At 35.0% G+C, this 23,203-nt stretch overlaps 1 protein-coding gene across 3 annotated transcripts; it reads left to right on the top strand.

Annotated features, from left to right (window-relative positions):
• On the top strand, positions 1-21,143 carry LOC123880255 (ras-specific guanine nucleotide-releasing factor RalGPS1). 3 transcript variants are annotated; one of them, XM_045928282.1, is made up of 12 exons: positions 1-136; positions 701-837; positions 6,088-6,364; positions 6,765-6,928; positions 7,388-7,530; positions 7,962-8,172; positions 8,320-8,529; positions 12,721-12,774; positions 15,887-16,021; positions 16,396-16,563; positions 17,376-17,516; positions 18,135-21,143. In XM_045928282.1, the coding sequence occupies exons 1-12, from the start codon at positions 86-88 to the stop codon at positions 18,235-18,237; spliced, it is 1,794 nt and encodes a 597-aa protein (XP_045784238.1). In that variant the 5' UTR covers positions 1-85; the 3' UTR covers positions 18,238-21,143. The 3 variants fall into 3 exon arrangements, with proteins under 3 accessions (XP_045784238.1, XP_045784239.1, XP_045784240.1); XM_045928283.1 differs by lacking the exon at positions 12,721-12,774; XM_045928284.1 differs by lacking the exons at positions 1-136; positions 701-837 and adding an exon at positions 3,360-3,515.
• The last annotated feature ends 2,060 nt before the right edge of the window (positions 21,144-23,203 follow it).

Below are 23,203 nucleotides of genomic sequence, written 5' to 3'. Positions count from 1 at the left end.
TTATTAATACATGATGTGTGAAAAGTCATGTTATTGATTTGAATTCAGTGTGATTAAGTATGTGCCATAATAACTACAGACAGAAATGCCACGGGATATTTTGAGCGATAGTTTGGCTGTGCTTAGGATTGTTGAGGTATTTATAGATCTTATTATCAATCACCCCATAGCATTACTGTGTTTCACCTAAGAAGATTGATAGATAGTAAAGTACTTGTACTACTGACATGTTCAAGAAAACCTACAAAAATAATACAGTATAATAATAACAATATATGTAAACAACAATTATATGTTCCCAATTAGTGGTATAAATCCCAATTACAAGTGTGCCTAAAATTTTATTTAAAACACAGTTATTTAGCTCACAACATTTGTTTGTTAGAAGACACCAATTTAAAAAAGCACTGAATTGATTTACAGTCAAGTTCATATTAGCATTTAGAATCAGTGCTTTCAGATTAACTGCAACTGTGTAGATAGATTTTTAATGATTCAAAACAACTTCTTTGAACCTATTATAAAATCTGTTATCAAAACACATAACAAAATCCTGCATCATGAATCTTAGGTTTCTAGGCAAAGTAGTGTGTGTCACTTTCATCATCATGTCAGTCAATTTATCTATTTATTGATGCATTTAAAATTTGTTGATGAGTTAATTTGGCGGATCTCTAGATATAATGAATAATGTTCACAGCATGAAGATGAGGAAAACTGGCCATTAGAAGATAAAGCGCCCTGCAAACAGAACAATAAAAAAGTTACAAATTCCACCTCTACAGAAAATGGACAAAAGTATCCCAAAGATGATTGCGCTTGCTATTACAATTATGCGTAAGTATCAAGTAATTTAATGGTGCTAATTTGTTTGTACCTATAAGAATTAATCACACTATTACACTAATATTATAAAGGTGAAAGTTTGTGTGTATGTGTGTGTGTGTGTGTATGTATGTTTGTTACTCCTTCACGCAAAAACTACTGGACAGATTTGGCTGAAATTTGGCATGGAGTTAGATAATATCTTGGATTAGCACAAAGGCTACTTTTTATCCCAGAAAATCAAAGAGTTCCCACGGGATTTCTAAAAACCTAAATCCACGCGGGCGAAGCTGCGGGCATCAGCTAGTAATCTAAAAATAAAAAAAAGGACTAAAAATAAGCATATTTTTATTACATAACAACAAGAAGAAAACTATATCAAGTATCTTGATTTAGTTTTCTCTTTGTTTTGTGTGCAACCAAATCATACTGAAGATTTTATTATAAATCAATTTTACTTAACCATATTTGACCTTTGAGTCTTTAATTATGTCACCATCATCTCAGCCTACACGTTTCAACATAGGCTCTCCATATAGAACACCACCTCACTGTTCTGTTTTTTAACCCCCGACCCAAAAAGAGGGGTGTTATAAGTTTGACGTGTGTATCTGTGTGTCTGTGTATCTGTGTATCTGTGTATCTGTCTGTGGCATCGTAGCGCCTAAACGAATGAACCGATTTTAATTTACTTTTTTTTGTTTGAAAGGTGGCTTGATCGAGAGTGTTCTTAGCTATAATCCAAAAAAATTGGTTCAGACGTTTAAAAGTTATCAGCTATTTTCTAGTTTTCTTGTAGAAAAGAAGGTTAGATAACCCTTAGGTTCATAATATTCAAGTGTCAATTGACAAATGTCAAGCTGTCAAGATGGACGTTGCCTAGATATACATAATTATTTATTTGAAAATGATTTGTCGGGGGTGTTGAAAATTTTTAATTTACACTTGTTATTAAATTAAACTTTTACAAATACTTTTGAATTGTCAAGTGCATCTATCACCATCACTGCATGCACTCATCCTCTTGTTGCCACCCTCTTTCCACCACCATCTTTAAACCATCAGTTAATCATACCAAAAGGCGCCTCACGCTGACTTTTCGACTCCTTTCTGATAGTTTGGGCTAGATTGTCAGTAATTCTGTTTCTTTTGTGGATTTCGTCATTTTCAGAGTTTCGATTAAAGGGGCAAAATGAAGCCCTAATAATGTCACGCTGCTATCTATTTGTCAGCCTGTCCCTGCACCTGTATGTCACAGATATCTGGCTCATAGATAGAATGAGAGATTGAAAATTTTAATATAATTATGGTATAAGATGTTGATCATAAACAAATGTTAATATCGAAATCAATCAAATTATTTTTCTTGGGTATCAATAGTAAAATATCTGGTAAGTTTGAGTCAAGCTCGAACACAAAGGGTGAAAACAAACATACAACATTTTACTTGGTTTTAAATTTTCATGGAGGCCCTATTGAAATTTTTATTATTTGTTATAGTGCCAATAGAAATTCACATTCTGTGAAAATTTTAACTCTATGTACCTATTATGGCTAACGAGATACAGCCCGCTGACAGACGGATGGACAGAAGAGACTTAGTAATACGATTCCGTTCGCAGCCTTCGGTACAGAACGCTAAAAAATGATACAGAAAACAAACAAATAGTTAAATATATATTAATAGTTGAATATAAATTGTTAGTAAGCTTGTTTGTAGCCACTTCTAAGAAAAATATAATCTTGCTTCTATTTGATCTACCTCAAAAGTTCCCAAACTTTAAAAATCACAGCATCCTCAATCAAACTCATATTTTATACAACCACAAATCAATGATTTATAAGGATACCTACTGCAGTTTTATATGAGTAAATATTTCTACATTATATTATAAGTATAACTAGTAAAAATTATATTAAAAACGAACAGAACATATTGAATATGTAAAGAGACCTTAAACTGGAATAAAAGCACGAGCGAAGCGAAGCGAGCGTGAAATTTTACTTTACTATAAAAACGGCATATCCTAATAATCATCCTTAATCATTCCTCACTATCATCCTTTCCTTCCAATCCTTCCCTAGGTAATCATTTGCTTTTTCACTCAATTTTTAAATTTTTATCAGACTTCTCGTCCACATTGGCTCTTATTTACTGGACGTATTTGACATTCGTCCGCGTGGATTTAGGTTTCTAAAAACCTCGCATAAAAGTAATCTGTGTCACTCTCTAGGTTTTTAAGTACAGCAAGCAAAATATTGCGTCAATTCGTTGCTCGATTGCGACGTGATTGAAGGACAAACCAACAAACTGACAAACAAACACACTCTCGCATTTATAATATGAGTAATGATTTCACGGGACTCGCGGAACCCTTATAACCGTTCCACGGAACCCTTAAGTGCTGTGGAACCTACTTGGTCACTTGCGGTACTACTTCCATCAAATGTGCAAGGAAGCAGTTTTTGATATACATATACTAAGTTACAAGTGCTTCTTAAATTAAATGTTGTTGTTCACTACTTGAATCGCCTTTGTGACGCACGGTTGGGTGCAGTTACCTATTTCATAGAATAAATAGATCCCAGTAAACGGATTGACTTTAGTATCTATATTTCACTGGATATAACTCTGAAGAAGTATTAAGCTTTCATCAAAATAAGATGAATAATTTTTCGAAATTTCAACTGTAAGTATACCTAACTTTCTTAACATATTTTTCTATTACTTATAGTTATACTATGTGATGCCTGCGACTTCGTCCGCATGAGTTTCGGTTTTTTTTTTAAATCTCGTGGGAACTTTTTGAATTTCCGGGATAAAAATTTTCTGAGATGCATAGCAATCTCTGTACCACAAATAACAATAAAAAAGCTAGCAGACAGACAGATAGTGAAGTAAACAGACACTTTCGCATTTATAATATTACTAGATGATTTCCGCGTCTTTGTCCGCGTGGATATGGGGATTTCAACGGGAACTTCCATGGAAACTCTTTGGCTTTCTGGGATAAAAAGTAGCCTGTGTATTTATTCAGATTATAAGCTACCTCCATTTCAAATTTCAGCCAAATCGCTTGTCACTGTGGCGTAAAGGAGTAAAAATGTAAAATATTCAAAACGATTAGTACTGAAAATACATAAATACTTATATTAAGAAATTGTAAACTATTATGCTTGTATCCAACGTTTTCATCAAAACATTCCTTAACTGAATAAATGTAGTTTTTACTGCATTAATGAATCTGATCGCTTTCAACTGATATATGTACTAAGATACGAGTATGTCTATTCTGCAAGTTCTCAAATGAGTTATGCTCGTTATGCTTATGGTAAGGGAAATGAAATAAGATAGCGTTAAGAATTAATATGTTTATCGAATAATCAAAATAATGATGTGTATATGAGTTTATTTGTCTTTATACCTCAATAACTAGTCCGCGCCTTCGTCCGCGAACATTTAGATTTTTGAACATTCCGTGGGAATTCTTTGATTTTCCAGGAAAAATTGTAGTCTATGTTCATCACCGGAATGCGTGCTACGTTTGTACCAAATTCCGTCAAAATCCGTATAAACGGATGGACCTTTAACAATACTGTGGTAACTCGTTGATTTTCCGGAATAAAAAGTAGCATTTTTCAGAATGCAAAGTTTACTGTCTTTGTACCCCGTCAAAATCGGTTAAACGGATGGGCCGTGTAAAGTCGACAGACAGACAGACATATTTTTGCATTTATTGTATTCGTATGGATATGGATTTAAAGCAACTTTATGTATTTTGGTGTGGTATATGTATTTCAAATTGAAAGCGGGAACTTAAAATACATAATGAATACACGTAAATATATTCTCGTATGTATCTATAATCTATATACAATTCTTATTCACTGCCAATATACCATTTTGAAGTTGATCCAACATTTTTAGTAATGAATTTTAGCCAAGTCATTGATAAACTAAATTTTGTATCTTTCTCTTTAAAGCCGTATTCCTCATTACTGAGGGTCTTTACTCGTTGCCATTAAAAACTAATGATAGGAGTTCTCTTGGGATAGTAATGCGATGGATTTCCAGATGCTTATGCATACAACTCGACCAAGAGAACGATAGATTTCGACTTGTGGTTAAAGAATTTATTCGCAAAATCAGACTTGACCGATTGATATGCGTTGTCACCACTCACATCCTTCATTATTTATACGAGCTCATGCCTGCGACTTCGTACGCGTGGAATACACAAATTTAGAACCCCTATTTTACCCCCTTAGGGGTTGACGATTTAAGAATTCTTGCTTAGCGGATGTCTTCGTCTCAAAAGTTATCTACATGCCAAAATTCAGCCCGCTGCGTCATTTCGACTAGAGGATGCCCGCGACTTCGTCCGCGTGGATTTAGGTTTCTAAAGATCCCGTGGGAACTGTTTGATTTTCCGAGAAAAAGCCTATGCGTATAATCGTAAGCAGTTAATCGTTAACACGTAAGCATTAGGTACATCGTATTTTAAGCGAACGGACAGGTAGGTAATTCCTGAGAAGCTAAAAACATCCGGCGTCTAGTTTCATTTCGTTTGCAGTTTGTACTTTGTTTTACAATGTTAACTACGTAATGTAATGTACCTAACATTGAACGTTCAATCAGAACTTTGCTGATATGCGTCGCGATAATTGCACTATGTTGACACAATAAGTAAGAACGTCATTGTATCTTTTATATACCTAAATTCTTAAATAATCCCATAAAACTAGTTACTTGCTACTAACCCTTGTTAGTTGTTACCAAATTCCAAAATGAAAATACATATGTTGATAATCTCCAAAGAGATTAACCAACTGCGCGGGATATGATGCTCAAGTGTTTGCGCAATCTCTATTCCCTCCCTCTCATAGTGCGATGGGACGGAAATCCAACACGTGCTCTCCTAGACACGGAGGTTACACTGACAACTTCCTAACTCTGGGATAGTACTGCGCATTTCTTATAGAAAACCCACATTTTTTAGCCCGACCCGGGAATTGCACCCAGGCCCTCGTCATCTGCAATCAAATGTTGGTTGCCTGGAAGAGATCGCTAGGTAGCGATAAGGCCGCCAAATTGTACCTATATTTTGTTGAGCTTTGTATGTGTTTTTCTGTACTAATTTTGTGGTGTACAATAAAAGTATATTCATTCATTCATTCATTCATTCATTCAAATATGCTACCCAGTTAGATCAACGAGGCAGTTCGCCTGGTTTACTTAATATATACATCGTGTTGTTTCAGTCTCGGTGATGGCACCACAAACCGGCAAAACGATCCCATATATCAGTACAAAACAAGCAGTCTGCCCGCTGCGTCATCCATCATCCAATCCTGGGATGACATTGTTTGCTCGCCCTTGCGGATAACACCAGAAGATATTGCCAATCAGTTGTCGCTACTAGACTTGCCATGTTTCAAGTCCATTCGACCAGAGGAACTCTCGACTTGTGGATGGACGAAAGCTAACAAATTGACTGTCGCACCCAACGTGGTCGCCTTTACTAAAAGATTTAACAGGGTATGCTTCTTATAATTAAACACCATCTGTAGTTTATTGTAACTTAATTATAATTTTCTTATTCTTAAGGTTGCCTGGTAGAGATTGCTAATAAGCGGTGAGGCCATGGGCCACCCGTTTCTGTACTTTTGCTGTTATTTTTCTTCTTGTTTTGGTACAAATAAAGTGTCTAATAATAAATAATAGGAAGTACTATAGGACGCCGGGCGAGTTTCCATCCTTTTGTCGTCGAAATTCCAAATAGACGCACGAAACGTTTTCATACACTAAGGTTGGGAATACTCTTTCGCGATCTGTGTTTCCTACTAATTACAAAACGGGTATCTAATCCGGGAAGTTTTAATTGAAAAGTATAATAAGCATTTCTATGCCGTATTTAAAATTTGTATCTTTTTTTTAGGTGAGCTTTTGGACAGTACAAGAAATACTCAATGGCCAGTCGCCAAAAGCGAGAGCTGAAACTTTAGCCCACTTTATAAAAGTGGCTAAGAAGTTATATGACCTTAACAATCTCCACTCACTTTTCGCAGTTATCTCAGCTTTACACAGTGCCAGTATATATAGGTAAGTAATACATTACCGGCTCACTACTGAGCACGGATCTCTTCTCAGAATGAGAAGGCTTCGGCTATAGTACTACGCTGGCTAGGTTTGGATTAGCAGACTTCACACAAATTTGAGAACTATATCGAGAATTCTCAGTCATGCCGGTTTTTTCACGATGTTTTCCTTCACTATGAACGTATAATATTTAATTGTTTAAAACGCATGTAGCTCCGAAAAGTTAGAAGTGCGTGGATTGAACTTTCAATCCCCCGAATAAGATGCCTACAATCCCTGGGATGCAAGCGCCGATTTTGCCGAAATTTTGTACAGAGATATCTGTACAAAATTTCGGCAAAATCGGTTAAAGGACACATCCTTTTAGACATCCCTGAGAAGTATGGATTAGTATTCAGTATGAATATGAATATTTTTTTAAGTAGTATATTCAACAACTTAATGTCAACTTGTATGAAACAGGCTGTCAAAAACTTGGGCCTGCCTATCGAAGAAGGACAAGCAGCAATTCGATAAGCTGGCAGAATTGTTTGGTGAGAAGGACAACTGGACAGCTCTTCGCGAATACATGCGGTCTATCTCTCTTCCTTGTATACCTTACCTTGGTAAGTACTGTCACATCTTACGGGGCATGAGACGGGTCTGCCCGCGAAATTCAAATTTAATTTGGTTTTTCGCAATTTGTAAACTAATACGACAAAGTAGGCTTTGGCACTTTAATTGCGCCAATGGCAGTATCATCCTCACATGTTTATATAAAAATCTTTACTTGAAAGGGTCCAGTTTAATTAGCCCTAGTATCGACAAATTTGTGAGTTATAGTCGATACTAGAGCTAATTTCTTAACGTCATGTTAAAATAAAGCTTAATAATATGAGTTGTTATAATATCTGTAACATCAAAAATGCTGCGCTTCTGCACCACTCTGCCCTGCCGGTATGTGTTATGCCTAGGAATCGTTTAAACCTAAACCTGTGAAGTTAAAACCTAAGCCCTATTGGGGTTAGATTTAAACTTCGAAATTGTCTGATTACAGGTATATTCCTCACAGACTTAGTTTACATAGACATGGCGCACCCAGCCGGTTCTCCACACCGCGTATCCAAGATGGCTGTTGTACTGAAAACCTTAGAACGTTATCAGACCTCAGAGTACGAGATCGCGCCTGTTCCCCATGTGGCCAACTATCTCAACAGCGTGCGGTACATTGAAGAGCTCCAGAAGTTTCTGGAAGACGATCAGTACAAGTAAGTCAAACTATTTCAAACTACAGACATACATACATAGACTGCTAAAATCATAACCCTTCCTTTTGACTTTGCCGCAGTCGGGTAAAAGACCACGCGGATCCGTTGCTCTTTTGCGTTAAATAATATGTGCTATATTTATTTAAGGTTGTCACTAAAATTGGAGCCCCCATCACCGATAGGCAGCTGTGCAGGGTCCAAGGAGTCTGTCAAAGAGGTCGCAGTACCGGGCACTTGCACATCGTTCTCGCTGTCTCCATCGCACCGCTTGGGTTCGGGCTCCCTACGACTCCAAGGCACTTACACACAAACTAAATTCATACCCACCCACCGAAAATGTCGTTCACTTGGCTCCAAGTAAGTGTTCTAATCATAATTTCTAAAAAAAAACATTATTCGTATTTCTTTATTGATATTTCAGGCCGATTAACAAAATTTTTTGAGATGCTTTAGAAGCCACCAAATATTTGATTATAACTCTCCCGTAAGTGTGGAATTTGCCTTACGTTTTAAGTCGATCTTGTACGATTAAAGTAGGTACATCTACCGCCAGGTACAGGTATAACGCCAAAAAAGTTTAGGAATATAATTACTAAAAAAGTTTAGGAATATAATTAATACATAGTAAAATAGTATTCCATAAATATAGTACATAATAAATTATGTACTATATTTATGGAATACTATTTTACTATGTATATTTATGGAATATTATTTTGCACAATAAAACAAAACACCAAAAAATGGTTTCTTAAATATCATAAATACATATGTATAATGTTTTTTTCTCTAAAAACAATGCGGCTTAATATGAAAGCTCGTTTTCATGACATAAAAGAAATACATGTTCCCAATTTTAGTAGATATCGGTTCAAAACAACTTAATTATTATTTCTGGTATACAAATCACGAAATATCCGAAATTTGTAGAGTTCCGTACCTCAAAAGGAAAAAGGAACCCTTATAGGATTTCTTTGTTATCTGTCTGTCCGCCTGTCTCTCTGATTCGCACTTGACCTGTTTTTTTACTTTATAAATTCACTTTTTTAACATATGCGATTAGGAGAAAAATATTAATCGAACAATTTGAAATGTTTAAGGTCATTTACCTACGGAATAAATATATTTAGAGATAAAGTAGATTCAATTAGGTACTTGTTTAAATATTAATTGCTGACTCAAATGGCCTAGTTCTAGTTTTAACCGATATCTATAATATTCCATACAAAATGACTTCTCACGCGCCATTTTAACTCTATGGGTCAACTGTCATATCAAAAGTACGGCTCACCTTTAAAATAAGGACTAAAATCGTACTTTTGACATGATGTTTGACACAAAGTTAAAATAGCGCGTAAGAACTCATTTTTTACGCATTAAACTCGTGTTGTATGCTCAGTGACAAAAGTCAAAACATTTAATAAAACACCATTTTAACTCCCTTTTCAAAGCCAGCAAAATATATGCCATTTGTGATCATTTATAGGGTTCTGTACCGCAAAAGGAAAAACGGAACCCTTATAGGATCACTTTGTTGTCTGTCTATCCGTGTCTGTCAAGAAAACCTATGGGGTACTTCCCCTTGACCTAGAATCATGAAATTCGGCAGGTAGGTCTTATAGTACAAGTAAAGGAAACAATCTAAAAACTAATTGAAAAAAAAAATTAAAATGTGTACATTAACAAATAATTAGTATTTTCAAAGTAACATAACTATACCAAATGGGGTATCATATAAAAAAGCCTTTACCTGTATATTCTAAAACAGATTATTATTTATTTTTAAGCAAATTTTTGTTTCATTTTTCGTGCTAAATGTCAGAATAAATACGACTGTCGTACGGAACCCTTGATGCACGAGTCTGACTTGCACTTGGCTAATTTTTAATACACACTATCTTTTGTGCATACTCTTTTTAAGTAACTTTAATTAAATAAGTACTTTATATTATACTATGCTAATTGAAGTTTGACTTTTGACAGTGAAATTACCTATTATATCGTCAATGATCATTGGTGTTAGTCTTTCTTGATATCTTCATACAGTAGACTATTTAATGTTTCGTCATGTGATTGCGTACTATTTATTGTCAATATTCACCTAAATGTATAAAAATACCTTTGAATTCATCTTAACGTTTTAGATAATTTCGATAGATAAATTAAAAAAAAAATGGAAGTCTTTTAAAGGAAAACTGCGTAAATTAATACCACTTTTATAAGTCGCATCGGTAAAATTCGTTTGCGCAGAAAAGCGCACCTAATGCCGGTTAAAACCGAGTGTACGCCAATAAAATATCCCTCCTCCTCTCTTGTCTGGCTTTTACAATGATTAGCCAATGTCAAGTTTGTAATTATTTGTAACAAGTTAGCTAAACGATACAAGTATTGACCCCGTCTGTACCGGCGCTCGCCGACATACGCACGGCACCCCCTTAGAGCGCTTTCCAGTCAGTTTTAACAAAAAAAAAAAAACACTCCAAAAAGTCACAACACGCGCGCCAGCAAACGCCACCACAGACGAAGTCCCAATAAAATATAGACCTTATTGCTTGACGTTAAGATTTTAAACTCAAAAACAACAGAGTCTCGTGCTATCTCGCTCATAATTCGCGCTTACAAAACATGGCGCGTAAGCAACAACCAATAGCGGTCGAACGCGCGTTATGATTGGCTGAGATATTTTTGCGTCATCCAAAAGTAAGGTTTCTGCGCAGGTATATCGGCGTAACTTATAAAAGTGGTAGTATTGGACTAAATTGAATAACTAAATTGTTCATTAAGCGGTCTACTGCATTTAAACTCCACTTATTAAACTCTTTACCTCATTTCAAGTGTCTGTCTTCCATGGGTTCATTCGATGATGTTGTCGCCAGATTTTGCTTGATCTCCTTTCATTTTATGTCAACGCATGTACTGGTACTTACAATACCGTGGTCATTAAGACCGAGACATAATCATAACTAAGTTTTCGATAGCAGTGAGGGTGAATAATACTAACTTTTAATAACTAACAGTAACAGGCACATAGTGTAATTTATTGTTGAAACGTTTTAGCTTTAATAGTGTGTGCGTTTTTGAATATAATACACAAAGAATGTCCTTCTATCCATGTCTATAATATTACAATCAAAAATTAGTACTTGCAACACTTTTTTTGACATAAACTAAGTTTTGGATAGGCGAGCATGAAAACCTTAAGTACTATAAAATTATCAAAACTATTCAGATTGGTTTTGGTAATAGTATTCCCTGACTAGGTATCCCACAGTGATACAATGATGATAAAATACACAAGATGAGTTGAACTTTCTTATCAATACAAACCTGGCTTCTTCACTCTTGATTACGTTTTAGTAATAATCCATTTTCTTTCTAGGGTCTGTAACTAATTGCCTCATTACTAGAATATTCCGTTCTAAATAGGAACAGAATTGCAATTATTTTTCTGTCGTGTGACTCAGGACACATTATTACCAAGTATCAGACTTACTCGGATATCTTGAATCATTAACTTTGCATACATTGACAATGCCCCTTGCAGTGTCGGCTTATTAGCCTTTAGTGTTATGTAGAACAAGAAAATGATTTTTTAAGATACATCGGCATAACTTATAAAAGTGATAGTACAGTTCTAATCATCAACATTCATCCATTATTAAGTCTTATCACAGTCGCAATTCGTCAATAAACAAACTTGATCATATAGCCAAGTAATTAAAATACATAGAGATAACGCTTGAATGTAACCCAGTCGTTTATCCTGGACAAAATGCGTACTGGACGAAAAAAGACTTGAAATCAATTTATTATACATTGACCAACAGCTAATAAATCGAACTGTCAATGAGCATGGTCTATGGCGGCAATTACACCTGTAAGTTTTACTCATGTAAGTAGCTTACATGATTAACTTACGACAAATTTACTAATGTAAACGCTTTTAAGTATCGTTTGCCTTAGCAAATTTGCTGTCAATTAATTAGATAACTTACTTACGTGAGCAAAACTTACAGATGTAATCGCGGCCTATGTGAGAAAATGTCATATTTTTCTCACAAGTCCCTAAGGTTTTCATTTAACAGGGCTCTCTCCGTCACTCGCTTCATACAATCGTAGTTCCAATTTCATTTGAATATTACGCAACCAAAGTCCATCAAATTTTGCAGACATATTCTAGAAACTAATATCTGTGTCTGTGGTGTTTTAGATTTTTCTAAAACTAAAAATATGTAGTATTAAAATTACAGGGGCTCAAAGATTTATATGTAAATTTTTAAGACCGCCTAACTTTGAAACCGAATATTTTAACAGAAATCTGGAAAACCACAGACATAGATATTAGTTTCTAGAATATGTCTGCAAAATTTCATGGACTTTGGTTGTTTAATATTCAAATGAAATTGGAACTACGTTTGTATGAAGCGAGTGAGGGAGAGACCCCTCTTAATCTATAACGTAATGTAAATCCCTGATAGACTGGCATTCTTCTCATTAAAATCGCACACATATATATAGAGATTTTACACACTGGCAATCGGATCGTAGGTTTCGAAGCGCGAGCTTGCCAAGAAATTTTCACAAGGTCAATTTCGGTGTGGGGTGAGTGAACAAAATTAATAGCGGTTAATTGGATGAAGGCTTGCATTTTGGTGTATTGTAGATACAGAGTACTAAGTGAATGCATGCTTAAATCGCGTATCTTCAGGCCGTGATTACAGCAGTAATAGCTTACGTAATTTATTGTCAACAAATTTACTAAGGTAAATTGACACTTATAAAAGTTTATACTAATAAATTTTTTCGTAAGTTAATCATGTAAGTTACTTACGTGAGTAAAACTTACAGATGTAATTGCGGTCTTATTGGTAGGCATTTCTATAAAAGAAATTGTAGCTCTTGCATGGCAAATCCCTTTGAAATATGAAGAAAGAACCGGGTATTGCAATAAATTAAAAATTGAGTAAATATATAGTTTTAAAATTAAGTTTAAACAACATTTTTCTACTTTGTATTCTAGCAATTATTTTAAATTAAAAACACAACATTTTGCAAGCTTGGTTGCAAATACAATAAAAAAAACAACTGTAATATACTCGTATTCAGCTATATCCATATCCATACTAATATTATAAATGCGAAAGTGTCTGTCTGTCTGCTACCTTTTTATAGCCGATCCGTTTAACCTTATATGATGAAATTTGGTACAGAGATAGCTTGCATCCCATAGATATGGAGATAGTCCCGAAATTCAAAGAGTTCTCAAGGGATTTTTAAAAAAAAACAAAAATTCACTTAGAAGAAGATACGAGCATTATCAATTCGGTACAGAGACACCTTGCATTCCGGAGATGGATGTAGGCTTAGATACCGAGAAAAGGAAAATCAAAGAGTTCCCTCGGGATAAAAAAAAAACAAAATCTATGCAAACGAAGTCACGGGCATCATCTAGTTTAAAATAACTATTAAAATTACCTAGTGTTTTACTAACCCGGGTCTTTCTCATCGCTTATTTAATTGCATAAAAGCGTGTATCTCTTATTCCGATAAATGAAGTAATTAGATTTTTTTAATATATATGAAATAAAATAATACATTTATGTTCGTCTGTCTTTTATATTACTTATTGTGTAAATTGTCTCTTTAATTATATTATAAACAAGAAATATAAATATTTATTTATTTTTAAAATAAATTTTGTTTTAATATGTTTGCCCATAGAGCTCATAGTTTTCAGCATGTATCATGTAAATGTTTCCTCGTTCACTGTTACATATACGTACTCGATAAATTTTAATGTCACTTGAATTAATATTTCTTTATTTACCAATATGTGAATAAAGTATGTGATTATGTCTTGTGAAAAAGACCACCATAAAACACAAGTTTGCCTGCATGACATGGTTACTTACGGTATTACGTTATTGCATTTAAATATTACTTGATATTCATATACTTTTTAATCTCAATAAAGCGCTGAAAATAAAATGGTCATATATCGTCATATAATGGCAATACTCGTGCATAAAATGTCAATTTTAGTTTTGTATTTATGTAACGGACTTATATGATTTATTATAATATTTAAATTATACATCATTTGAGTTTACTTCTATACATATATTGATTTTTATGTAAACGTGCTTACCCATTGAAATGCTTAGTGTTCGAATAATATTGCACTTTTCACTGTTGTTTAATTATATTAGTTAGAATTTCTATTCACATAATAGTCTGTAGTAAATTGTTGTATGTGTAGTATTCTCATAAAATCTATACTTATGATAAAACTGTATCTGAAAAATTTCTGTACACTAAGCATTTTCAAAATTTTATTCGTATTGTTATCTATAATATGAGCCCAAAACAGTATTAGCCTGCGCAGCCGGGGCAGGTCAAATAGTGTGCGTTTCTTGCTGGTTCTTCTCGGTAGGAACGGCCTTCCGAACCAGTGGTAAATTATTTTGACGATTCAAAAGCACTTGTAAAAGTCTACTTGAATAAAAATCTATTCTATTCTATTGTAATTTGATTTCAATATTAAAAAGAATTAAAATATATTTTTTTCGTAGTTATTATTTCTGCAGCACAAATTATGCTTATTTCACTATTAATCGTACGCATGCCTTGAGTAGTTAATTCACTATTTAAAATACATAGCTAAAAGTTTACATGTAAGTGTGTTTTTCGTAACTTGGTAGATGTCGATAAGAAGGTTCCATCATATTCATTTTACAACAAGTGTAAATTAAAAATTTAAAACACCCCCGACAAGTGAAGGTTACAGTTACTAGAAAAGAGCTGATAACTTTCAAACGGCTGAACCGATTTTCTTGGATTATAGCTAAGAACACTCTCGATCAAGCCACCTTTCAAACAAAAAAAACTAAATTAAAATCGGTTCATTAGTTTAGGCGCTACGGTGCCACAGACAGATACACAGATACACAGACACACAGATACACAGATACACACGTCAAACTTATAACACCCCTCTTTTTGGGTCGGGGGTTAAAAAAAATGTCCAGCATTATGTGATCGTAACAGAAGTTAGATCTCGATCTATGGTTTAATATACTCGTAGATGTTTCAGTAAACAAAAAGATTACCATCAAATACTCCCATTAACGAAGTAAATGAAGATTTCAGTATTGGATCCTTACCCTTTCATTTTAACGAAACAATCCTTTAATTTCAAGTAGAAGGGAATAAGTTCTATGAGAAATGAATAAAATTGCAAACTATGCTTTGCATGCCATATTACTAGGTCAGTCGGAAAGCAAATTGTAACCCAAAAGCGGGTCTTCATAATATTATGAGCAATTCGTACTCAAACCTTAAAGTGCAAGAAAAAACCTGGTCAAACACTGCCGAGTGATATTGATGTTGTTGCATGGCCGTAATTACACCTGTAAGTTTACTCACGTAAGTAACTTACATGAGTATCTTACGACTTTAGTAATGTAAACACTCTTACGTTCCATTTACCTTAGTACTTACCTTAGTTTTGTTGTCAATTAAATATGTAAACTACTTATGTGACTAAAACTTACAGGTGTAATTATAGCTGGAACAGTTGATTTTATTTACGCAACTTAAGGGTTGGTCTCAGTAAAAATTGTTTATAACGAGTACAGTGACCTCTTTTGGGTTAGGATCTTCTTTCCGAGTGATCTTGTATAATATCACAAAAGCTATTCGGTGTGTCCAACAGTATATTTGGAAAATGTCACAGCGAGGATAAGGATGAAAGGACACCGGCTGGTTCGGTGAATTTGTTGGATGATACATTACTGGAGTCACCTATGTCGGTGGCGGGTGCTAAGATGTCTCAGACACTTCCTTACAGGTATTTTTTGGGACTAAAGTTCTTTTTTTGGGATCCGTACTCGAAGGGTGCCAACGAGACCCTATTACTAAGCCTCCACCGTCCGTTCATCTGTCTGTCAGCGGGCTGTACCACGTGATTTTGAAATTTTCGTGTGTTGAAATTTTGTTTGTAAATGTGTATTTGTATTTCTATTGCCGCTGTTAACACTGTTACAATAAATGATAAAAATTACAAAATGGCTTCTATGAAAATTGATAAAAAATAAAAAAGTATAATTTCTTGTATAACTAACTGTACGGCATTACTTGCTTTTGACCGATTTTTTTACACAAATAGCGCGCAAACGCTCTGAACTACATCGCCTGCATACACTTAGCCTCAATCTCTTTCAGTGACGTGTTATCAGTTTTGGATCCAGCCGAGTGCGATTTCCAAGGCTATGTGAGAAGGAAGACTATAATAAAAGACGGAAGAAAGATATCGCTTTCTTCTTGGCAGCGCTACTGGTTGCAGATGTCCGGGAATATCATTTTGTTCTACGGATCGAAGACTTTCAAAGGGTACGTCAATAATTTTTAAATAGATATCAAAAATTGTAGGACTGGCAGGATTCATACCTACGTTATCCTGGGAATCGTGCCCGAATTGCCTTAGGCCACGGTTCACTTGCTGCCAGTGCTGAAACTTGAGATATATGTATTTTCATTTAGTACTGATGCGACTGTATATGCCGATTTCGATGAATGAGGGGTCAATCGATTGTTATTATGGTCCGAGTGACATAGGCTACCATTTATACGAACAAAATCAGTATGACAGATGTTACATCCAAAAGAGTGGGGAAGTGGATTTTTTTTGCTATCGCATCGAGTGAGGTATCAAATGAAAGAGGGGAAAATTCTGAGTTCATAAATATACATGTAGTACGATATTAAAATACCCCGAGCGACAAAAAAAAGCTATTTTACGATATTCAATTAGCGCTATCTATTGACAGTTCTCGTGTAGTAGTCGGGTTTTAGTGTTGTTTAATTTTAAACTGTATATCCGGAGTAGTTAAGATTAATTTCCCATGACCAAAAATTGGCATGTCCATCATTCAATAAATAATTATTGATTTCATAATCATTCTATACTAGTTGATGCCCGCGACTTCGTTCGCGTGGATATAGGTTCTTAAAAATCCCGTGGAAACTTATTGATTTTCCGGGATAAAAAGTAGCCCATGTGTTAATCCAGTGTGTAATCTATCTCCATTCCAAATTTCAGCACAAATCTGTCCAGTAGTTTTTGCGTGAAAGAGTAACAAACGTACACACACATACACACACACAAAGTTTCGCCTTTATAATATTAGTGTGATTTGGTATAGGACGTGCCGAAGTGACTTCAGCAAGGAGCGCTGCAAGGTGCTGCGTCTGCACGACGGTTGGCGCGCCGTGTGGCTCGGGGCGGAGGCCCCCGACGCCTTCCAGATGATCGACCACAGCTGTGGGACCGTCTACAAGTTCAAGTGAGGATCCTCATACTTCCTTTGAAAATGAAATTAAAAACATATCTTGTAACGCAACAAAAAATTACAACTTGAAATGAATTATTCTATCGTCATCATGAACATCGTCATCGTCAACTTTGGGATCCCAAAGTCTATTGGTTTTTCGAACTGTGTGCCCTGCCCATTGCCACTTCAGCTTAGCAACCCATTGAGCTAAGGCTGAGATCTATAGAGGGCGCTTTGACTTTGCTCAGACTTAAGACACTGTTAAAACGAGACAGCGTTATACCGCTGGGATAAATCTGTCTCGTTTTAACTGAAACTTAAGTCTAAGCAAAGTCAAAGTGCGCTCTATAGATTTCAACCTTAGTCTCAGTGGACGTTAACCTTTTTGAGACACCAACCAATCACAAACAAAACTATGTTTTCCAATTGAATTTCGAATTTTTTTGGATAACGTTTTCGAATTGCATTCCGAATGTTTTTGTAAACATGTTTGTGATTGGTCGGTGACTTAAAATGGTTAACGCGCACTGAGATTATCGTCTTTACCGTATGTATGGGATTACGTAACCGAAGGAGCCATACACTAACTTTTTTCCGTGGTTAGAGTTTAATAGGTTCCTTTTCTTCCAGAACCGGATGTGAGGCCACAGCGAAGCAATGGGTTGAGATGATTAATGACGTCACAGATAAGATGATCAAACCTCTTCCCGCCAATCTCATGTCTTTCGAATAACTCGATGAATCTTATACACTATGTAGTATGTATGTACGTAATGAGTGGACTCCGATTCCTTTTCGCTTTGACTGAGGGTATGGGACAAGATGGCATATGCCATACAAGTTGGATTATATAGTATTTAGGAATACAATTTTTTTAAATTTAAATATCGGTCTTGCCCGTCGGTCTCACTTTCTACGACCCGTTATTTTTATATAGCTACCATACACTGTCGTATTACAACTATCTATATTTATATTGCACTAACTAAACAGTTTTCGAATTTACAGCTGTTTAAAGTTCACACAAATAGTAAATAACTTCAATACAGCTTAGCATCTAATCACAAACTCTCGATCAGATGTGAAACTGTACAGAAATGATCTATTATTTATGTGCTAGTCATATTATCTGAACTTGAAACGGATCTCTAGTGAAATCGATAATTGTGTACCTAGTTAGTCCATTTGTGAAGTAGCCATCGATATTGTACGATTTTTATATTCTAAAGTTTATCTTGTTATACAATATTCCTAAAGTTTATAAGTGTGCCATCTTATCCCTTGCCTACTCAATCAATATTGACGTATGTCAATGCGACTAGGTAAAGGAGTCTAGTAATGAGTGATCTGATTTATGTAAACTCCGTCGGAAATGTCAGTGCACTTGTGACGTCACGTGAGCGAACAAAGTATCGAAATACTATAGTTAAATTAACACGCAAAACTGCATATCGATTTTTTTCATTGATTTTGCGATATTTTGCGATTGCGTACACTAAATTGTTAGTAATAATCTTTCGATACAAAAAAGGTAGGGAATAACTATAATGACGTTGGGGATATCATTCCTATAATTTTTTGGTTAGAATTATGTGTTGGCGCTAAGAGTGCAAGAAGCACAGATATTTCCGACAGATTCTATGCGTATGGCAACTTTAGTAACTAAACTACATTTTAGTAGATTATCAAGTTACATTTATATAATTATTATATGCTTAATTTTTGCCGAAGAGGCTTTTGTGCTATTATATTTCTTTGGAAATGTGGATATTAAATGTGATCATTATTATTATTGTCAAATAAACGCCTTATTAATATAATGCTTGGACCACATTAAGGTTACCTAACGCTCATCACCGCTATAGTAAGGCGCATATAAAACGTCCATACTAACAAAGGGAAAACGTTTACGCCATGTTGTGATGTCTTAACTAGAAATATATTTTTACTCAATATATTTGTCAATGGATTTCGTAGGACTGAGCCTTATTATAGAATACATCAATAATAATAATTAAGCAAAATATTTTCCGTGATAACTGTAATTTCAGTAATTCTCAAATGAAAGTTGACAAAGACAGGACAATATGGTTTTCTCTTTGTTAGTTTGTACGTATTATAAATAATTCAAAATGTTGTAAACATTGCATTTGACTATACACTTCATTTAGTGTTAATTGCCAATAAATTACAAGACCGCTCGAAAAGGACTCGAAATACAGTCAAACCTGGATAAGTGAGAAAACTCTAGTGCGAGTAATAGCCAGGACCCGTCATTTTAAGCTCCCAAAACCTCTATTAATATATTAAATAACCTCGAAACTTCATCCGATTGGCAGAGAGCTGAAAAAAAATTCTAAATGGCGGATTTAAGATGGCGGCCATACCGATTTCGTCGGTGTCTATCTCGGAGGCTATAAAAGATGGAAGAATGGTTTCTTGGCAAAAGATGATCAGGATTCGAAGGTCTACTCGATGAATAGAAAAAAATTCAAAATGGCGGAATTTATATTTCCATAGAAAATGTATGGCGAATATTGAAGAGACTAAAGATTTGACGACCAAAAAGACAAGGTCCGCATTTTGAAAAACCAACTCTGCATGCTCGCGGACCACTTCAGTGGTCCGCGCACCCACGCGCCCTACTAGTTACAAAAATAGCGCGTCAAGACTAAACCAATGTTCATGTGTTCAATAAGGCGATAATAATTGAGGAGCTGATGAAAAACGGTGTAATTGCATGATATAAAATTTTTCAGGAGGAGGAAAAAGGTGAATGATGGTAGTTGAGACTTTCCTGCAATTGTACCGTATAAATGCAATGTTTAATTCGTCTGCTTCCAAATATTAACAGCGTCAAACCTTAGTGTGGTCCCACCATAAAAGTGACATGTACCAGACAGTTATGTTCAATTAAATAATTTGTTGTTTTGACTCGTGGGCGCTGTTCAATGTGACTATTCATTAACCCTTCCACTTATATCTTTTAAAAGTAAGCAACTTCCACTCCTATTTTTCTTGCCAACTAACGAAAACAGTAATACTCAGTTGATAAAATTAAAATAGTCCATGTACTTTGGATGATCTCGGTGTCTGTTTCAAATATAGCTAAGTCACTATAGTGTAATTAATTGTTTAAGCTTTCATATTCATGTTTTTTTTTATATGTGACTATATTAATATAGTCGTAACTCGAATGACCCTATTTCAATTGTTACTTTTGTTTGTTTTACGACTGAAATTATAATCAATTCTATCTATTATCAGCAGATTATCGACAGATAGGATTGATTTTATTAATTTCGACCATTATTAGCACTGTGGTTGCTATCATTCAAATACTTTAAATAAATACTTTAATTTGAAAGAAAAATGTTGATCCGTTTAGGTTTTTGACACCATGACGTGTCCGGGTTACTTTACTTTAATTTTGAATACGTATTCTTTAGTTCTAAGTTTAAAGCTCGAATCCACCGACAAACTAACAGGATTGATATAAATTTTTATATCGTTATAATTAAGCTCATTCTGTTGTATCCATGTACCTACGTATCTATAGGTTATTTTGTGGTAAAGAAGTCTGTTATTTTTATTATTAAGTGATACAAACTATACTCAATAAATATCTTTTGAACAATACTCGGGTGTTTTCTTTTACTGATGTTTAAAGAAAGGCCAAATTAGTGTTTTGAAAATAAACATAAAACATAGAAGTGTAAAATAATAAACAGGTAATGGTAAATGTAAAATTTTGGTCAGTCAAAAGATTTTGAACGAAAAAAAGAGAGATTATTTTCTCCATTGTCCATTGTTCCTGAAAGAAGAATTAATCTATATGCACACGCATCGTGCAAAAAGTTCCGAACTAAAATCTTATGGGATCCTTTTTTACCGGATCAGCAAAGAGCCTTAATTTTAGTTTTAGGGCCATGCCTCTAGTTTTTGTCAAAATAAAGTCTAAGCAATCGAAATAAGTATATGCTCTATAAATCTAAGTGTTAGTGCTAAGCAATTCATCATTTCGAGAAACGAGACCTAAGGAACCCCAAGCTTAATTGGTTAAATCCGTCGAAACACAAATCTCCACAATTATTGCAAAATCACTGCAATTATGCATTATGGAGTTTACATATCTGGAGGATGCTTTGATTTGTGTGGTGTTGTGTATTGCTTGCTTTTCCTGCTGCTTTAGTTCTAAAACCTTAGGCACAATGTGCAACAAGTGTAAATTAAAAATTTATAAAACCCCCGACAAGTGAAATTACAGTAACAAGAAAAAAGCTGATAACTTTCAAACGGCTGAACCGATTTTCTTGGATGATAGCTAAGAACACTCTAGATCAAGCCACCTTTCAAACAAAAAAAACTAAATTAAAATCGGTTCATTCGTTTAGGCGCTACGATGCCACAGACAGATACACAGATACACACGTCAAACTTATAACACCCCTATTTTTGGGTCGGGGGTTAAAAATACTTTTGACGCTTTATTAATTCAAGCATGGTTCAAACAAATTCCCAAAAAGATCGTCTTCGCGATAGAGTCCGGTTGCTAGCTTCATGCTCTTCCCTCTACCAACCTGGGCACAAAAATTCATCATTTCGAGAAACGAGACCTAAGGAACCCCAAACTTATTTGGTTGTCTGTATGTCTGTCTGTCTATCTGTCTGTCTATCTGTCTGTCTGTCTGTCTGTCTGTCCGTCCGTCCGTCCGTCCGTCCGTCCAGACAGACAGATAGACAGACAGACAGATAGACAGACATACAGACAACCAAATAAGTTTGGGGTTCCTTAGGTCTCGTTTCTCGAAATGATGAATTTTTGTGCCCAGGTTGGTAGAGGGAAGAGCATGAAGCTAGCAACCGGACTCTATCGCGAAGACGATCTTTCTGCGAGTGCGCGACTCTGACTCGAGTTTGGCCTTTTTTTTTAAATCTATAGAAATCGTCGAGTTACAGTTTTATTATAAGTACAGTTTGTTGTACCTACTCTCGCAATATCCTTAACAAGACTTTAATGCAATAGCTGTACGATATAAACTCGTTGTTGGATTTAGAAATGGCGTAGTAGGATTCGGAAATGGAAACTTTTAGTGCCGGAATTGGCAAAGTGGACTCGACACTTTCCAATCTTACTCTCTCCTACAAGTTGTAATCGGGACTTCAAACTTCATTCTTTAAACTCTATTCGGGCAAAGTCCGATTTGCAGGAAGGAATGCTCGTTTTTGCTAGATTGATTCTCTAGATAATTATTGGAATTCACCTTTCGATGGTTATAAAATGAAGCAAATTCTTTTAAAAAATTTATCACACTTCACACTAATATTATAAAGGCGAAAGTTTGTATGTGTGTGTGTGTGGGTGTGTGTGTGTGTGTGTGTGTATGTTTGTTACTCCTTCACGCAAAAACTACTGGACGGATTTGGCTGAAATTTGGAATGAAGATAGATAATATCCTGGATTAGCACATAGTTAGGCTACTTTTAATCCCGGAAAATCAAAGTGTTCCCACGGGATTTCAAAAAACCTTAATCCACGCGGGAGAAGTCGCGGGCATCGGCTAGTCTTTTTATAAATATGATAAAGAAGATAAATAAGTTAATTACCTTATAAATGTGCAGTAACGACGCGGTGCAAATGTTAAGTTTTTAGTTAGTCAGCCTATAATAGCCTATAATACGAAAATTTTATTATTTAC

Source organism: Maniola jurtina, chromosome Z (genome assembly GCF_905333055.1).
Source record: "Maniola jurtina chromosome Z, ilManJurt1.1, whole genome shotgun sequence".
Taxonomy (NCBI): Eukaryota; Metazoa; Arthropoda; class Insecta; order Lepidoptera; family Nymphalidae; genus Maniola; species Maniola jurtina.
This window is presented reverse-complemented; position numbering and strand designations above follow the sequence as displayed.

What these genes read in the sequence shown, in the direction of transcription:
- LOC123880255 (XM_045928282.1), top strand. Translation starts at nt 86, where the DNA reads ATGCCACGGGATATTTTGAGCGATAGTTTGGCTGTGCTTAGGATTGTT. An exon ending in GCTTGCTATTACAATTATGC is followed by an intron (nt 838 to 6,087) that starts GTAAGTATCAAG and finishes GTGTTGTTTCAG; the next exon opens with TCTCGGTGATGGCACCACAA. An exon ending in CACAGTGCCAGTATATATAG is followed by an intron (nt 6,929 to 7,387) that starts GTAAGTAATACA and finishes TGTATGAAACAG; the next exon opens with GCTGTCAAAAACTTGGGCCT.